General features: G+C 33.5%; 1 protein-coding gene across 4 annotated transcripts in view; it reads right to left on the bottom strand.

Annotated features, from left to right (window-relative positions):
• Positions 1-14819, bottom strand: part of Syn1 (Syntrophin-like 1) — a 120713-nt gene that overhangs the window by 32279 nt on the left and 73615 nt on the right. For all 4 annotated transcript variants that reach the window (XM_074254201.1, XM_074254202.1, XM_074254203.1 and 1 more), the window contains exon 3: positions 4767-4955. In XM_074254201.1, coding sequence (XP_074110302.1) covers positions 4767-4955 — 189 coding nt within the window. The remainder of the gene's footprint in view (positions 1-4766; positions 4956-14819) is intronic.

Here is a 14819-nt window from a genome sequence, read left to right as displayed (position 1 = left end):
CAGACGTGGCATTTTTGTTTCCCGAGTACTCTCGTGCCTTCGCACTGGCTGGCAGTTTGCTGTTCTAGTGTAGTGGTTCTCGAGCTGCCAGGAACCATTTCTTCCGAGCTGTCACCGGGCCATTTCTAGATTGTGCTCCTCTCGGTGTCTCTTCCTTCACGTCAACGCTTACAAACGATCCTGCCTCGCCATCACCCGCTAGACAAGGGACTCTGAGAACCAGGACGGAAAAATCATTTCCTCGTGACGATGAAAGCGAATCCAAATCCCATTTTAAGTTCACCAACAGCAAAAAATTTATTTCCCTTGAAATTCTCAAAAGAGGACATGTTTCAAATTATAACTTGTTAATTGTTTTAGACTTTAATTTCAGACTTTACTTCTAAGGGGGAAACACACCATAAGTAATTTCAAAAAGTTTAATTTTTTTCATATTGAAAGTATACTGTAGGGAGAAAAATCATTTCTTCCGATAAGAATTTAATTTTGAAAATTGGGCACCAGGGCAAAGAAGAGTTGTTGGACCGAAGTTGCTCATCTAACATGCGTGATATACACAAATCGTTATTAAAAAAGTCTTTGAAGATTTAGAGGACTTGAATAATAGATGAGGAGACAATAGTGTCGAAGAAAAACGGGGATGGGTGGAAGCTGAGAGGACATACACGAGCGTAGACGTAATTTGATGCCAGGAAGGATGATGACCCATTGTTTGACGTCACCGGAGAGAATTTCTTTGGTGTGTACATCTTACCTGAGAGAAAACACGTACAAGATCCACCGAGTATGCTGGTCCGTATACTGTTGCTGGGTGTATAACGTTTAATAACCATTCAAGTTCCAGCTTTACGCCCGTTGAGTAGTCCTTTTGTTAGCCAACCAACGCTCGGGTTTTTTATTTTGGTCTTCAAAGAGACCAGAATTGATGTCGGCCTTATTTTTTCGCTCTATTGTCAGTATGTTTTTTTTTTTTTTTTTTTTTTTTTTCCTGGGAATATTATTCCTTGAGAACTGTTTATTAAAAATCTGTTTGTTGCTCCAACTTCGGTACAAACTCGATTTTCAATTTTATTATTTTTTGGCTCTAATCATTTAATATTAAAATCTTTTCCTTCCTCGCTCTGTTTTTATTGATACACTCGATTAACGAATAATAAATAAAATTCTTTTACATGTCAGAATAGACGCTCTTTTAAATTTAATTTCATCTTTTTTAGCGCAGAATCGGGAAATATTTTCGATATTTTTTTTTTTTTTTAATATGAGATCATTCGAAATGTGGGGAATTTTTTTTTACAAAGGATGCCTAAAGTCGAGAATTTCAAGTATTTATTATTGAATTTGTGGAAGTTAATTCAGCTAAAATATGAGAACAGAGAAACAAAGGTCAAGTGGTAGTCAAAATAGAAGCTCATTTTTCAAAGCGACTAGAAATTTGCAGAGTCACTGAAAAGAATGTCACAGTGAAATTCTGGATGAATTCTGATTTGAAGATTAATGTAACAAATAGATTTTTATAAACTTTCATCAGATAGTTGAAACAATAGCAACGTTAAATATCAAAGTAATTCAACTTAATTAAAAAATATTTTTTAGTATAATAATTAAATAAAAGAAAGTTTTAGCTCTGATTATTCGAAATATTCGGTTTGTAAATTCCGGTTGGTAGATATACATCCGACAAGAGGATTTTTATTTTAAAGTAATTTACTTTGGTAGTTGGTTTTTATTATTTTGATTGTTAGATATTTCAGCCTATAGCACATAACATCTGTCTGAAAGTACTTGTCTGGGCTTGGGAACGAAACGTCGTCTCAGATCTCAGAGTACGCCACACATCCCAGACGTAACAAGGCTTTCGATTTTATATAAATCTTTATACAGAGACAGAGATGGCTAGATATTTTCCGCTGTCATGTTTGTATCTATAAGACTCTACGTGACTTATTTACTTTATTCGATAATATTTATACTGAATTTTTTTCCTCCTGCAGCTGAGTCCTCCCTCGAATAAGAATCCAAATTTGTAGCTCCTCCGACTCACTCTACTTTTTTCTCCGTACTTATATTTGCTTATTTGTTTTAAATTAAAACCAAAATAATGATTTTATTAATGTACAGAAGACAATAGATACCTTGGGAAAAGAAAAGAAAAATGTAACACCAACTTGGAGGAAAGCCTGAGGCTAACCAGTAACAAAGGCCTACCAGGACTGAGTATCAACCAGGTAAGAGCTATTGGATAAAGTTAACCGTAGTTTGTAATAGAAACTAAAGAGCCAAGTTTTAAATGTACCTCGTGCTGAAAATTTCTTCCCAGCTTGGCAAATATTAATTTATAATTCATTTTCCCTGCTTACAAAGGACGATATATTACAATACTTTGAATACTCCTTGATTTATTAGTACTTTTACAATTTTTTTTTTTCACTCTGAAAAAAGTTTATTACTTTGCAACTTTTTTTCATTTTTATCTACTGTAGTACAGTGCAGCTTGTACAGAGATAGAGAGTGTACAATTAAGAAATTCAATAAGTTAGAGAAGTAATAAGGAAGGAAGACTGAGCCATTGATCCGATAGTTTAAATTGTTTCGTAAAAAGAGCTCTGCAATTACCCGCGACTAGTACCGGAGAGTATCAACATTGAATTCTTAACGAACAGCAATTATCGGTATAACTGTATAAAATAATAAACCGATAAAGATACTAACAATTGGGAATTATCTGATAGCTTCTCAACTTTTTTTTTAAAGTTAATCGGTCAATTTTTCTTTTTTAATGTCTCATTTTTATTATTGCAGAAAAATTATTTAAAAAAAAAAAAAAAAAGTTTCTAATGTTTCACGACTGTAATGGATGTATTCCTAAATTTTATTTGAACTAAAACTTTTTTTTTTTTTTTTTTTTTTTTTTGGGAATGGGCATGAATGTAAATGTGTGGAGTAAACAGAAAAAGTATCCAGCGAAAAAAATAAAAAAAGGAGAAGAGGCTTTTCAGGTGAATAATAAATGAGAGAGAGTTAAATGTAAATTAAGTGATGTATGGAATAGCAACGGTCAATAATGTAATTGTTTAAGCAGATCAAACGGGGGGCCAGGGTGCAAATGAAAGCATATGGTTGAAGTTCATTGGATTCATCTCTGGAGCTCTCGAGCCAATGTCAATTACAATAGAAATGCTACTACTGTAAATTCAACCACACTGCTAAACGTAATTATCCCCGTACGTTAATCATCCCTGGATAAAAGGAGGGGGCAGGGGTGCGATGATAAAAGGGAAATATGCAGCCATATAGAAACGATAACGACCTAGTTAACCTTATATTACTTTTGGACGCATCACATATTTTGCTGTAATTGGTAGATGTTTATTTTGATTGTGCTGTTTTATGCGACCGTATTTTTTGTGATATAATCAAGATTGTTTTGCTTAAATTTGATTACAAGATTTTAATTATTAATATTATTTTTATTCCGTTAAAAAAATGAAAATGATTAAATCGATTTAAAAATAATAAAAAGTTGAGTAGTGCTCTTAATTTTCCCTTCTGTTAACCTCCTTTTAATTTATTGTTCATAGAATTTAAAGTTTAAAGTTTGATAGTCCTTATGTCGATATCTAGCGGAGCAGAGTACATACGCCGTAGTCTAGCAAGGGTTAACAAAAGAAAAACTCGAGTATAAGTATAAGTATCCTATAGTTTTAAGTAGAAATGAGTCTGCAGAAGACTAAGGAGCGGGTTTAGAAAAGCAATCAAAGACGTGCTGTATCTTCCGGTTGTATCTTTTTAAAAGTCCCATTCTGGACCGGTCTGGGCTGGTTACTTTTTAGCTTGAGTTCAGATCTATACTGCACACCCTAACAGGGGGTTAAATCCATACCAACAGTCTCGATGTAGTTTACCTACCGATATTTTTCGAGCAAACATATCCTCAAGTTCTGGCCCTCCACCAGCGCTTTGTTACGGAACATCCGTGATCTTCGAACCGATCGACCAGTTTACATTATATATGTATGTACACTTCATAGATATATATGCATGAATGGGTATCAAAACTTATATCGAGTTTTGTGTACACAAGCAAAAAAACTTATTCTCACCTCGGACGGAATTTATCGGAAACCGATTTACTGAGGACATATTCCAACAATTTGATAGTCATACCCGTCTATTCTTGAACTCGGTAATACTGCTCGATACAAGGGTTAAATTGCTTTTTTAACTTTTTTTTTTTTTTTTTTTTTTTTTTTAGCGTTCCCGTGTATTTTATCACCACTTGGATATTCTCCAGGACAATATATCTGTTGTTATTTTATAAGTGGTAACGATGTTTTTTTTTTTCATGCATACTTGGCTCATAAAGTAAAGCACTGGCCAGGATATATTTGGAATTTTAAAACCAGACAAACATTGGGTTTGTTTTTTTCTAAAAACTGCTTTAGATGGCATTTTTTTTAGAGCTAAATAACAACAAATAAGGATAAAATGGTTTCAATATGAAATTTCGCATCACTAATCCCAAAAAAAAAAAAGCATAAACAATTTTTTTTATCACACACTGAAAGAAAGTTTCATTAAATTTTACTGTTAATTAAATTAATAAGGAAAATTACTGAAGAGTATTATAATCGTCGGACTAGGGCGTTTAACTTTGTAGTTATTTTTTTTGTGAGCCGAATGAAACAAATTGGTGTGTTTATACAAATTTATAGCTAAGAATCAAATAGCTGGTAATTGGTTGACGTAAAAAGGTTAAAACTTACCAGGATCGGAGGATGGATGAGCTCGGGTGAGTCTGCAGAGCTGCAGGGGGAGATAACGTGTGTCCGCTCTCGGGGGTGATTTTGGAGGCGGCGGGGTCGCACTTAAAAACCCTCGCTGGAGTTCCCAGCCGACTTCTTGAATTATTGAGGCCTTTCTAAAGTACGGCGTCACTTCTCGGAGATACTTGACTGCAAAAAAAAAAAAAAATTTTAAAGCTAAATTTAATTAAAGTTCAAATTTATAGAATAAAATTTACAATTTTAAGATAAAATAAAATTTTTATAGGACAGAATATTGAATGATCTAATTTAAATTCCAAGTCCCATAGCAAGTTTTCCAACTCTTCGACAAGTTTACATTTACTTATGTAATTAATGTTGACATTTAAGTGTTTAATACATCCATAGAGGGAGACATAAAAAATAACGCGCGCTCGAGTTATATTGCTCACTAAAGTCCGAGAAATAAATCCATTTTATGATGGACATTTAACGATATTAGAACAATACACGTCGATTTATTTTTAAATTCTCGTAAATATTTTTCAAGCCCTGTCCTTTTTCTTCGTCTCAAGCTGAGCTTCTTGCTTCTTTCATTTATTGAACACTTTCAGTACTAACAGCTCCACTTCTGCTATTCTATTCTCTTCTGGGTGTTTCTATTCACTTTGTGTCGTAAAATAGATCATAAATTCGAAACAATTTCCGAACTAATATTCTCGTTTAATCGTCGGTAAATGCCGATTGCTATTTTGACAGAGATATTAACGGGTTTTAACTATTAATAATATTTATTTACACCTTTTTATCACGTACTCTTTAAATTTATAGAACAATTTTTAGAACAATTAATCCTCAGATTATACAAAAATGAAAATACTTTGTTCAAACTTTGATAAATAATTAAATCTAGAAATAATAAAAAAGCAATTTGAATATTCAAGTTGAAATAAAAGGACCAAAATTCGATTTAGTTATGCAAACTCCGAGAAACTTTACAAATTGATGTGCACTAAAACTTTTCTATTGATACCCTTTTTTGTTTACAAAACAAAAAAGTTTAAAAAAAAATGCATAAACTTTATTTTTATTCTCTTACAAACGAGCGCTGTTTGTCAAGAGCTAGTTCCTGTTTCGCTGGTCATCCTGACTCTATATTATTATATATTTATATAATATAACAAGTGATGAAAAATCATTAAATAATAAATTAAAATTATCAGTAAAAAAATAAAACAATTCAAATCCACAAAATCAATGGAATGCAAAGCAATTAATTCTAGTATCAGTTAAATTAACTTGCCTGGGACTTATTAGTCTGCAGAGCACTACCTGCAAAATGATTTAGCCATTGTCTCGAGAGTTACGCGGCAAGAAATTTAATAGAGAAACGCATCGGAGAACGGATGAAACAAGATAAAAGGCAGCAACGGAGAGACGGGGGTGGAATTCTGATTGTATCGTATCCAGGCAGATGATCCAATATGCCTGGCATAACGGCGTTCTAGCCATTACGTGGAAGCTCCAGTCCAGCTTTTACCGCTTATTATATCTCTACTTCACCTTCCCCTTCTGGTACCGCACCCGCAGCTCCGACCTTTCTTGTTCCCTGTCTGACACCCGAGTACCCTCTGCAGGCGGCAAGCTGGCTCAACATTTCTTTAGATTCACTAGATTACGCCATCATCATCAAATCAGACTTTCTTGATTGAATACATCAGCATTATTCATCAGAGTAGACCCAAGCTGGTATTCTTCTGCAGATTTTAGCTCCTATTGATACCTTCTATTGTCCACCAATAGGAAGATCGAGATCACCAATTCCTTCGATTCTTTCACTTCTACTTCTCTGAAGGGTTTGAAGGAAGTTTGCAAATAAGACTTAAGACTAAAATTTAATTGATGGATTATCAATATCAATATTAAGGAGAAGATTTTTAGACTGTTATTTGTATACTTCTGCGGATCTATGCATGATCATGGAAGGCAGCATCCAGTTTGGTAGTTTTGGTTCTGCCCGGGTAGTCTCGATAAAATATAAGCTGATGGTTGATAACCCGGTTATACTGGGCAAGTTAACTCTAGTCACGTTCGTGCATCATTTGCAATCGGTTTGATACTCCCTATAGCTCTATATAGAGTTTATATATATATATATATATTACAAATACACTCTTTTACTTAACTTTTCTTCCAACCATCAATTCTTTACATACTGACATCATTTTCGTCCAAAAATTTTTCATAAAATTTATCTTTAGTACGTAATACTGATTACGTAGTAGTTAAATAAATAGACAATGTAACTTACGAAAAAATTAATTATCAAGCTTGAAAAAACGTGAATGAAATGAATTGACCGTCAATGAAACCGAAATTGAATACATGGAAGATAAATCCGGCAATAGATCTGGCAATTTAAAAAACCTACTAGACAATGACAGTTAGCGGGTAGTCAGACAGTGAGATATCTCACACGCTTACACACTAATGTAACACCGATATAAATCGCTTGGTTGTGCCGTCAATGTTCTCCATGTGTATGTCCGCGAGGTGCTTTACATTCGACGTTTCACATTCTACATTGTACGTCTATATCTGACTGCGCACCCACTCGCCACCCCGATCAGTCTCGCACGCAGTTATACCCCCGAATGCGAACCAGGATAATCCATTTAACAGTAGAGGAGTGAAAATGTGGATCGCGAATGAGAACCGGCTGGAACACCAGCTAGTATCTATTACAAGCTACGTGCTTGGACTTTTAAAGGCCCTTCTCGTTCCTCCCTTTGCTATTTTCCACGTACAAAATACGTACAGACATAGAATAGGACCGACACTAGAGGAGTAAAGAGAATGAATGTGAGTCTGAGTGGACGTTGATATTCGACAGGCGTACATTTTGACGAGAGCTTTTCGTGTGAGTAGAGAAGGACGCATGTGTCGAAGCCACTAGATGACGCGTTCATACGTGTAAATATATATACGTATTTGTGTATACGTGTGAGTATATGTTTAGCTGATCCGGGTGATCTTTTTCCCATTATCCATGTCACATGAGAATCAGCTTGAAAGGTTTATTACCAACTAGACCATATCCGCCGGATCATTTATATCTCTCGGTACGAATTAATGCCGGTCTTTTATAGTTCAATCTCTCTGATATGCTGTGGTGTCTATGTATGTATACAAGTGTAGGAGGAAGTCGACTGCGGGGATGATCGATCAACTGACCTTTATCCACATTTTATCTGCTGCTAGCGATATAAATTTTAAGGAAAAAGACCAGATCTTTTATTTTATTTTTTTTTTTTACTTTTTTTTTCTATTCACTTCATTCATTTGACGCGGAACTTGTGATGTTCTCACGGCTGAGTCCGTTGTCGCCCGGAAATAGAGATCCAATTTGCAGCCTTGTTTCTTTCTGGCATTGAGGAGCAGTCGCCTGGACTTTAACCTCCATTCAGAGTCAATGGAACTTTTGTTCGACGTTCATGAGCAATTTTAGTTTTAATTTTGATTACCGGTGATTCATGGGTTCTTTTCTAGTAAGTAATTATTATTATTATTATTATATATATATATATATATATATATATATATATATATATATATATATATATATATATATATATATATATATATATGTTTACACCTTTTTGTGGTAAATAAATTTATTTATCAATATCAATTAAAATCGTAAAAAGTATGTAAAAATATAAAAATAATTTCAAATATTAATTATATATATATATATATATATATATATATATATATATATATATATATATATATATATATATATATATATATAAAAAGAATGAGAAGGAAAAGGAATGGGATGAGTGTATGTGGAATATATATGAGTAATATAAAAGCGAATAGTGAATGGATGAGGAAATAGCTAGGAAGTAAGCAACCGAAAGGAGGAAAAGAAGAAAATACTATAGATCTGTGGGATAGTCGATCTCGGGCGGAAACTATAAGAGGGTGAAATGGGTTTTCTTGGAAAGGAAAAGGGCTTAACTCAGAGGATGTGGTTTTCTCAGCACAGTATCTCAGTAGAATTTCGTGTGTGTAGCATGTAGTGTACACTCAGTATACATTCTATGTATAAAATAGTGTAGAGTACCGTGCTCTGGGGTAAAGGAGTATAGCAGTACCGATAGTTCGACGGGCACGAGGAGACCGGGATATTGGTCCCATGACGACCGACGAAAGCGTTCTTGGAATATCATTCTCTTTTATCTAAACTACCCAGTACCCACGTCGAATCTCGGATAACCACTACGGTCACTTTACGGAGAAGCCCAGGAGCACGCCTGGAGAAATACTGCAAGCCCAGTACTTTTATTTATTTTATAATCATTTTATTAACCTACATACACTTTGTACATTTTTTATTTTTTTCTTTCGTATAAAACATTTTTTCTGTGAAAAAATTCACTTGAGTCAGCGAATTTTCATACATAAAAATATAAAATGTATTTTGACAAACAAAATCCTTAGATATTTTTATAAAAAAACTGATCTGAACCCAGGACTTAATGAAACAATTAAAATGTAAATTTAAAGAACCAATTTGTTTATTATTGCGTAATTAGAGAAACCGGCAGGGAAAAGGTTAAGATAAATAAATGGGATTAGAAGGGACATTATTCAGCGGGTTAAAAAGTCTTAACAGCCTTCAACAATCTCGAGCGAGTGTGTGCCGGCGAACGGTATACGGATTCTCGAGGGCGTAGTCCCGGTTAGGTACGGCGCCGAGGGAATCGATACCGCAATTTATCGTTCACCGAGACGCAACCAGACAGCAGACCACGTTGGCTGTTTGTCTCACGACGCTCCGAAGCGTTTGTTTACGCAAAGAACCGAGATGCAGTTCTGTTCCATTCTCGTTTCCATTCCCACTCCTCAGCATCTTTTTTGTTCCTCATCCCTCATCCCTCATCCCTCTTTCCTCGGCTCTTTTTCTCCGAAGACCTCGACCCCGTTTCGCCTAAAGTAAAAATACAATCCCATGAAAACAAAAAGCGGACAAACAACCTGCAATCACAACTTTTATTGTTTTATTTTATTAAAAAATAAATAACAAACAGGTTAAACTGTTTTGAACTTTTGAACCTGAATTACTGTTTTATTTTTTTTTTTTGTTTTTTTGTAATTATACTGATAAGAAAGTTTAGTAACCGTTAATTAATTTATTTATTAATATATAATTTTTAATTAATAAATCGAATTAAAAAAAATTATTTATTATTGGTTAATAAACTTTATCAGTAAATCCATCTACTAGCTATCATTATTATTATTATACAGAATTACTGTGATTGAAAAAAAAATTGTGAATATTTTCCAGTCGAGTTGAGAATACACAGATTGAAAATAATAATAAAAAAGAAAAAAGAAGCAAGATTTTCGAAGCTATTGAATTTAATGGGAACATTAGTGAGATCAGGGCAACATTGATCGCACGTCATCAGAAAATTCACGTGTGTACAGACTTCTGGCAATTTTCCAGCGAAATAGTTATCAACCCCGAAATCAACGAATTATCTAGCGCCTGGGCTAGCAGTTGGAAGGGCACGGGTGCGGGAATATAGAGATATATATACGGGGGAAGTGTGTGTTAAAGCATATTACCAATCTAGTATATCATCCAGCGCACCACTCACTGTGAATTTTCTCAAAACCGAAAAGTAATTCATGTATGTAGAAATACCCGCATGTCGATACATATATATGTATATATTTAAAAGGGGAGAAGGGATGTTGAAATATTCGGCTGCACATCGAATTCATTTCGCGTGCTCGCTTGGATTATCCGGCATCGGAAATTTCGTTATCGCTGCACCGATCGAATCGACAAATTGCCGGTGTGGGACGACGCCAACGCTTCGTTCGATCGCTAAATTATCCAAATTTGTCCCTTTTTTTTCCCGCGAATTTCTTTTTTGCAATTTCAGTTTTATTTTTTTACTTACACACGGGAAAAATATATCATTTTTTTTACGCAAAACAAAAAAAAAAATGCGAAAAAATAAATATTAAAAGTAATATTTACCCTAATGACTCTTAAAAACAAACTTGATATTAATTTAAAAGTATTTACCGAAAAAAATTAAATTTTTAATGAAAACAACTTCGGAAGGTGTTTCATCGTGAAAAAATAAAAATCGAGATACGAAATCTTGGGAAAAATCGTTTTAAGAAAGAACGTAGGTTATTCCCGTATATAGAAAAAGGGCGGAGGCATTTAATCGGGTGGGAGCGTCTTATCTCAGTCGATGTCTGCAGAGGAAGTAAAATTAAAAGGAAAGCAAAAAATAAAATTAAAAGCCAATCGAAAGGAGCATTCTCCCTCCCTCTCCTTCCTTATTTTTTTATTTTTGGTAAACGAAGAGGATGCTTAGTGGACCTTTTTCCATCCTCTCGAAGCTTCCCCTGATGCCCATTATTTTAACCCACCCTCTTCTCTCTTTTCCTGAAACTCTCGAGAGAAATTACCGCCGATTACCACCGCGATTCCTGTCCACAATTGCAATTCAAAAGCTTTCGAGCATCCTAGGCGATGCTAACACTCTGCGCTTACATTTAATCCAACATCAACACTGTCAATTCAATATTACAAAGCTTCTTACGCTTCCTTTCTATCTGCAAAGCAATATAATTATTATACAGTCTAATTTCCCCTGATGCTTGTCCATTAATTTGTTTTAGAAGTTATATTTTATTGTATATTACTTACTTATTCAATGTCTCCATTTATTCAATTATTTTTAGAAATTTTATTGTGTTCCTTGGAGAAATTTCTTAGTTTTTATTCGTTTACATTTAAATATTTTTATCTACAGTCGATAATATAGTTACTCTTGGAAATAATTTTCTCAATAAAAAATTTTTAAAATACTCTCGTCATAATTATTGTTTTTTTTTTTTTTTTTTTTTTTTTTTTACACAAAAATAAATCTGATCCATTAATACATCTTGTAATTAGACAAAATTTATTTCAATTATCACTTACTCCAGTTTAAACAGCTCAATGAATTCAAAACAGAATTTCAAAACGGCGAGGGAAAATCCGGTGATTTGATAAATCCAAGCAAACAAAGCAAAATAATTAGACAAAACAACCGATACTGATATATAAATTAAACACTAACAGATTACAAAGCGATAAATATTGGAAGCAGCACTCTACAGCCGAGCGATATTATTATTATTATTATATACTAGATACTATCCACTATCGACAATTCAAATCGAGAAGTGCAGGAGAATATTTGGTCTTTCAGTCGAATTAGTCGAAACCCGCGGTAGCATACAGAGAGCGCGGATGATGAGTAATCTACAGGTAATTCACAAAATTACATCTACCCCGTGGTCAATTCAATATAATACTCATACCTGTACTCGCTAAATCAGAAAATAAATATATTAAACAACCCAACACTCGCAGGGATAATAAAATATATATTCTCAGATAACACTATCCATTTAAAATAATTTATGACGCGCTAACGCCGTATCAATAAAATTTAACGTCCAAGTATTATCATTATTATTATTATTATTATTATTATTATTATTATTATTATTATTATAAATTATTATTACGCTACTGTTCATCGCTAATTGTTATTAAATATTCACTACAGTAACTCAATCCAGTTAATATACTCGTGAGTGTAAAGTTATTTCTTTATCCACCTTCTATTAGATAATAGCACATGTGGGAGCGTGTTTTCAGAATGTGTGTGTGTGTGTGTGTGGGGGGGGGTGTTCTTATAGTTAGTGTTAAATTTTAGAATTTAATGGCGATATATGCGTGCACTTGGGCAGCTCTTCATAAAGGTCTGCGGAATGTTAAGTAATAAATAATCCCGGTCATAAAAGCTTATCAGCTTATCTTGGATATACATTAATGTGTGAGTGCGAGAGTATGTAGGAAGGTAGGAAGCCATAGGGTTCTTTGTCCGAATTTCCTGGCAAAGCAAGCAGTGCCCACTTGCTCTCTGTATTCCGGTCTCGGAACTCAGTACTCTTCTTGGAAATACATGGGAACGTGAAATGTTTGAGAGTTTTGGTAAATGTTATTCCTACTCTGTTTTGTGTATATACACCCGCCAGACGAATAAGAACAGTTTCAATGTTTTTTTTTTTTTTTTTTTTTTTTTGAGTTATAATTGAGTTTCATCGTGAAGAAATTTTCCGCCATACTTTTACGAACAAAACAAAAATTACTTGATTGTTGCGAAAGATTTTTTTATTAAAATTAATGGAAAAAATTTTTTATTGATAATTCAGCGCCATTTGTCTGTAATGCGTTATGTTTAAAAATTGTAGGCGGTGCCATCTGTTAGCAGTCTGTTGAACTAATATGATCATTTTTAGAATGCTCCGAGAGTGTCGGTGCAACGAGCAAAGAGTGTGTACCGACACACAAATAATGAAAACATTATAGATTTAATTTATACAAACATGAATGACTTTATATTCAATTACAGTACTGTGGAAAATAATCGTATGAAACAACTGGTCAGGGTAAAATTTTATATAAAATTAAGATTATTAAATAACAGAAAATAGTAGTAGAGGGACGATTTATAACTTATTTTAAATAATTTATATTCCATGTGCATTACTCGGTGATGTTGAAATAAAAAGCATCAGCAGAGTAAAAGCATGTTGCGATACTCGAGAGAAATACCTAACCAGAGTAGTAAAATATTCTCTCGTTGTGTACAACTATAAAGATCGAAGAGAGTGATGCAAGAAAATAAAACGAATGCTAAGTGGTATCCGCTATGTGGTGAAAATACACATACAAAACTACCCAGATACAAATATTAACTACATACATAAGCATAAAAATTTTTACCCAGGGTAGAAATGAAACAAGTTGATAAATAAATCACGCACCTCTTAAAATACATTTTTTGCTCCCGCCGGGTTTTCACTAGAAATATCTACTGATTTTAACTGATTTTGACAAGTACTCAGGCGTCTGCCAACGCCAATCAAATCATGTGTAACTTTAATTTCTTAATTCAATTTTTCTTGATAAATAAAATTTATTTTAATAATTTAAAACATAAATATTTGTTAATTATAATCGCGTTTAAGAGTGATATAATTTTTCCTAGACTTTCTTTGGGACATTTATTAATATTTATATTTAATTTTTGTAAAAAGAAGTCAAGTCGATTCATTAAATTGACGGCAGTCTGGTGTGAATTGTAGCACTCGAGAGTTCCTACGTCTGAGTGGCGTTCTTTTAAATAAATTTACGTTCAAGTGTACAGCGACGTGAATAAAAAATAAAATTTCATTTAAAAGATCGAAAATAAAATAGAGCACAAAATTATTATTTTTATTAACAAAAATAAATCATAAAGTAAATTACGTCTCTCAATTTCGTTGTAATAACATGATGTAATTTAATATATTTTTTTTAAAACTAGTTGTTCTCGGGGAAAAAAGTTTTTCTACATTTACGTAATATCCGTGTCCCGGTCTTACGATGGAATTAACGGTTTCACGACGACTTTTTCCTATATCAAGCTTCCTCCGAGCACGTTTAAATTTTTTTCTCTTTGCCGTTCGCTACTGCCGGTGCGGGTGCGGGTGCTGGTGCTCTTTTTCAGGCTCTGTATATATTTATACACACATATACATTATATATACATGTAAAAGTGAGCTTTTTTGCGGAATATAACCTGAGGCGCAAAGACAAAACTGCCAGCAGTCAAGTAGAAGAAAAATCACGTATCAGCTTGTCGCGGTTAACTTTTGATAACTCACCCGCATCAAAAGTACTTAAAACTTTAATCCAAAGAAATAATAATAAATAATGTGTATTATAAAGATTATTTAAACTGCAATTTACATTTTACTGCTTTATGTCGCAATAAATCTCCTAAAACTTTTTTTTTTATTTTTTCCGGAGCCTTCGCAATAGCTCAAATAAATTATTAATAAAAAATTTTAGTTGCGGCAAGTAACTGCATTGAATTTTTCATAAATAAATAACTTTGACTTTCATTCTAGGAA

The sequence above is a fragment of the Cotesia typhae genome, unplaced genomic scaffold, assembly GCF_013202065.1.
Source record: "Cotesia typhae breed Kobodo isofemale line unplaced genomic scaffold, CoteBio_Ctyphae scaffold_13, whole genome shotgun sequence".
Taxonomy (NCBI): domain Eukaryota; kingdom Metazoa; phylum Arthropoda; class Insecta; order Hymenoptera; family Braconidae; genus Cotesia; species Cotesia typhae.
This window is presented reverse-complemented; position numbering and strand designations above follow the sequence as displayed.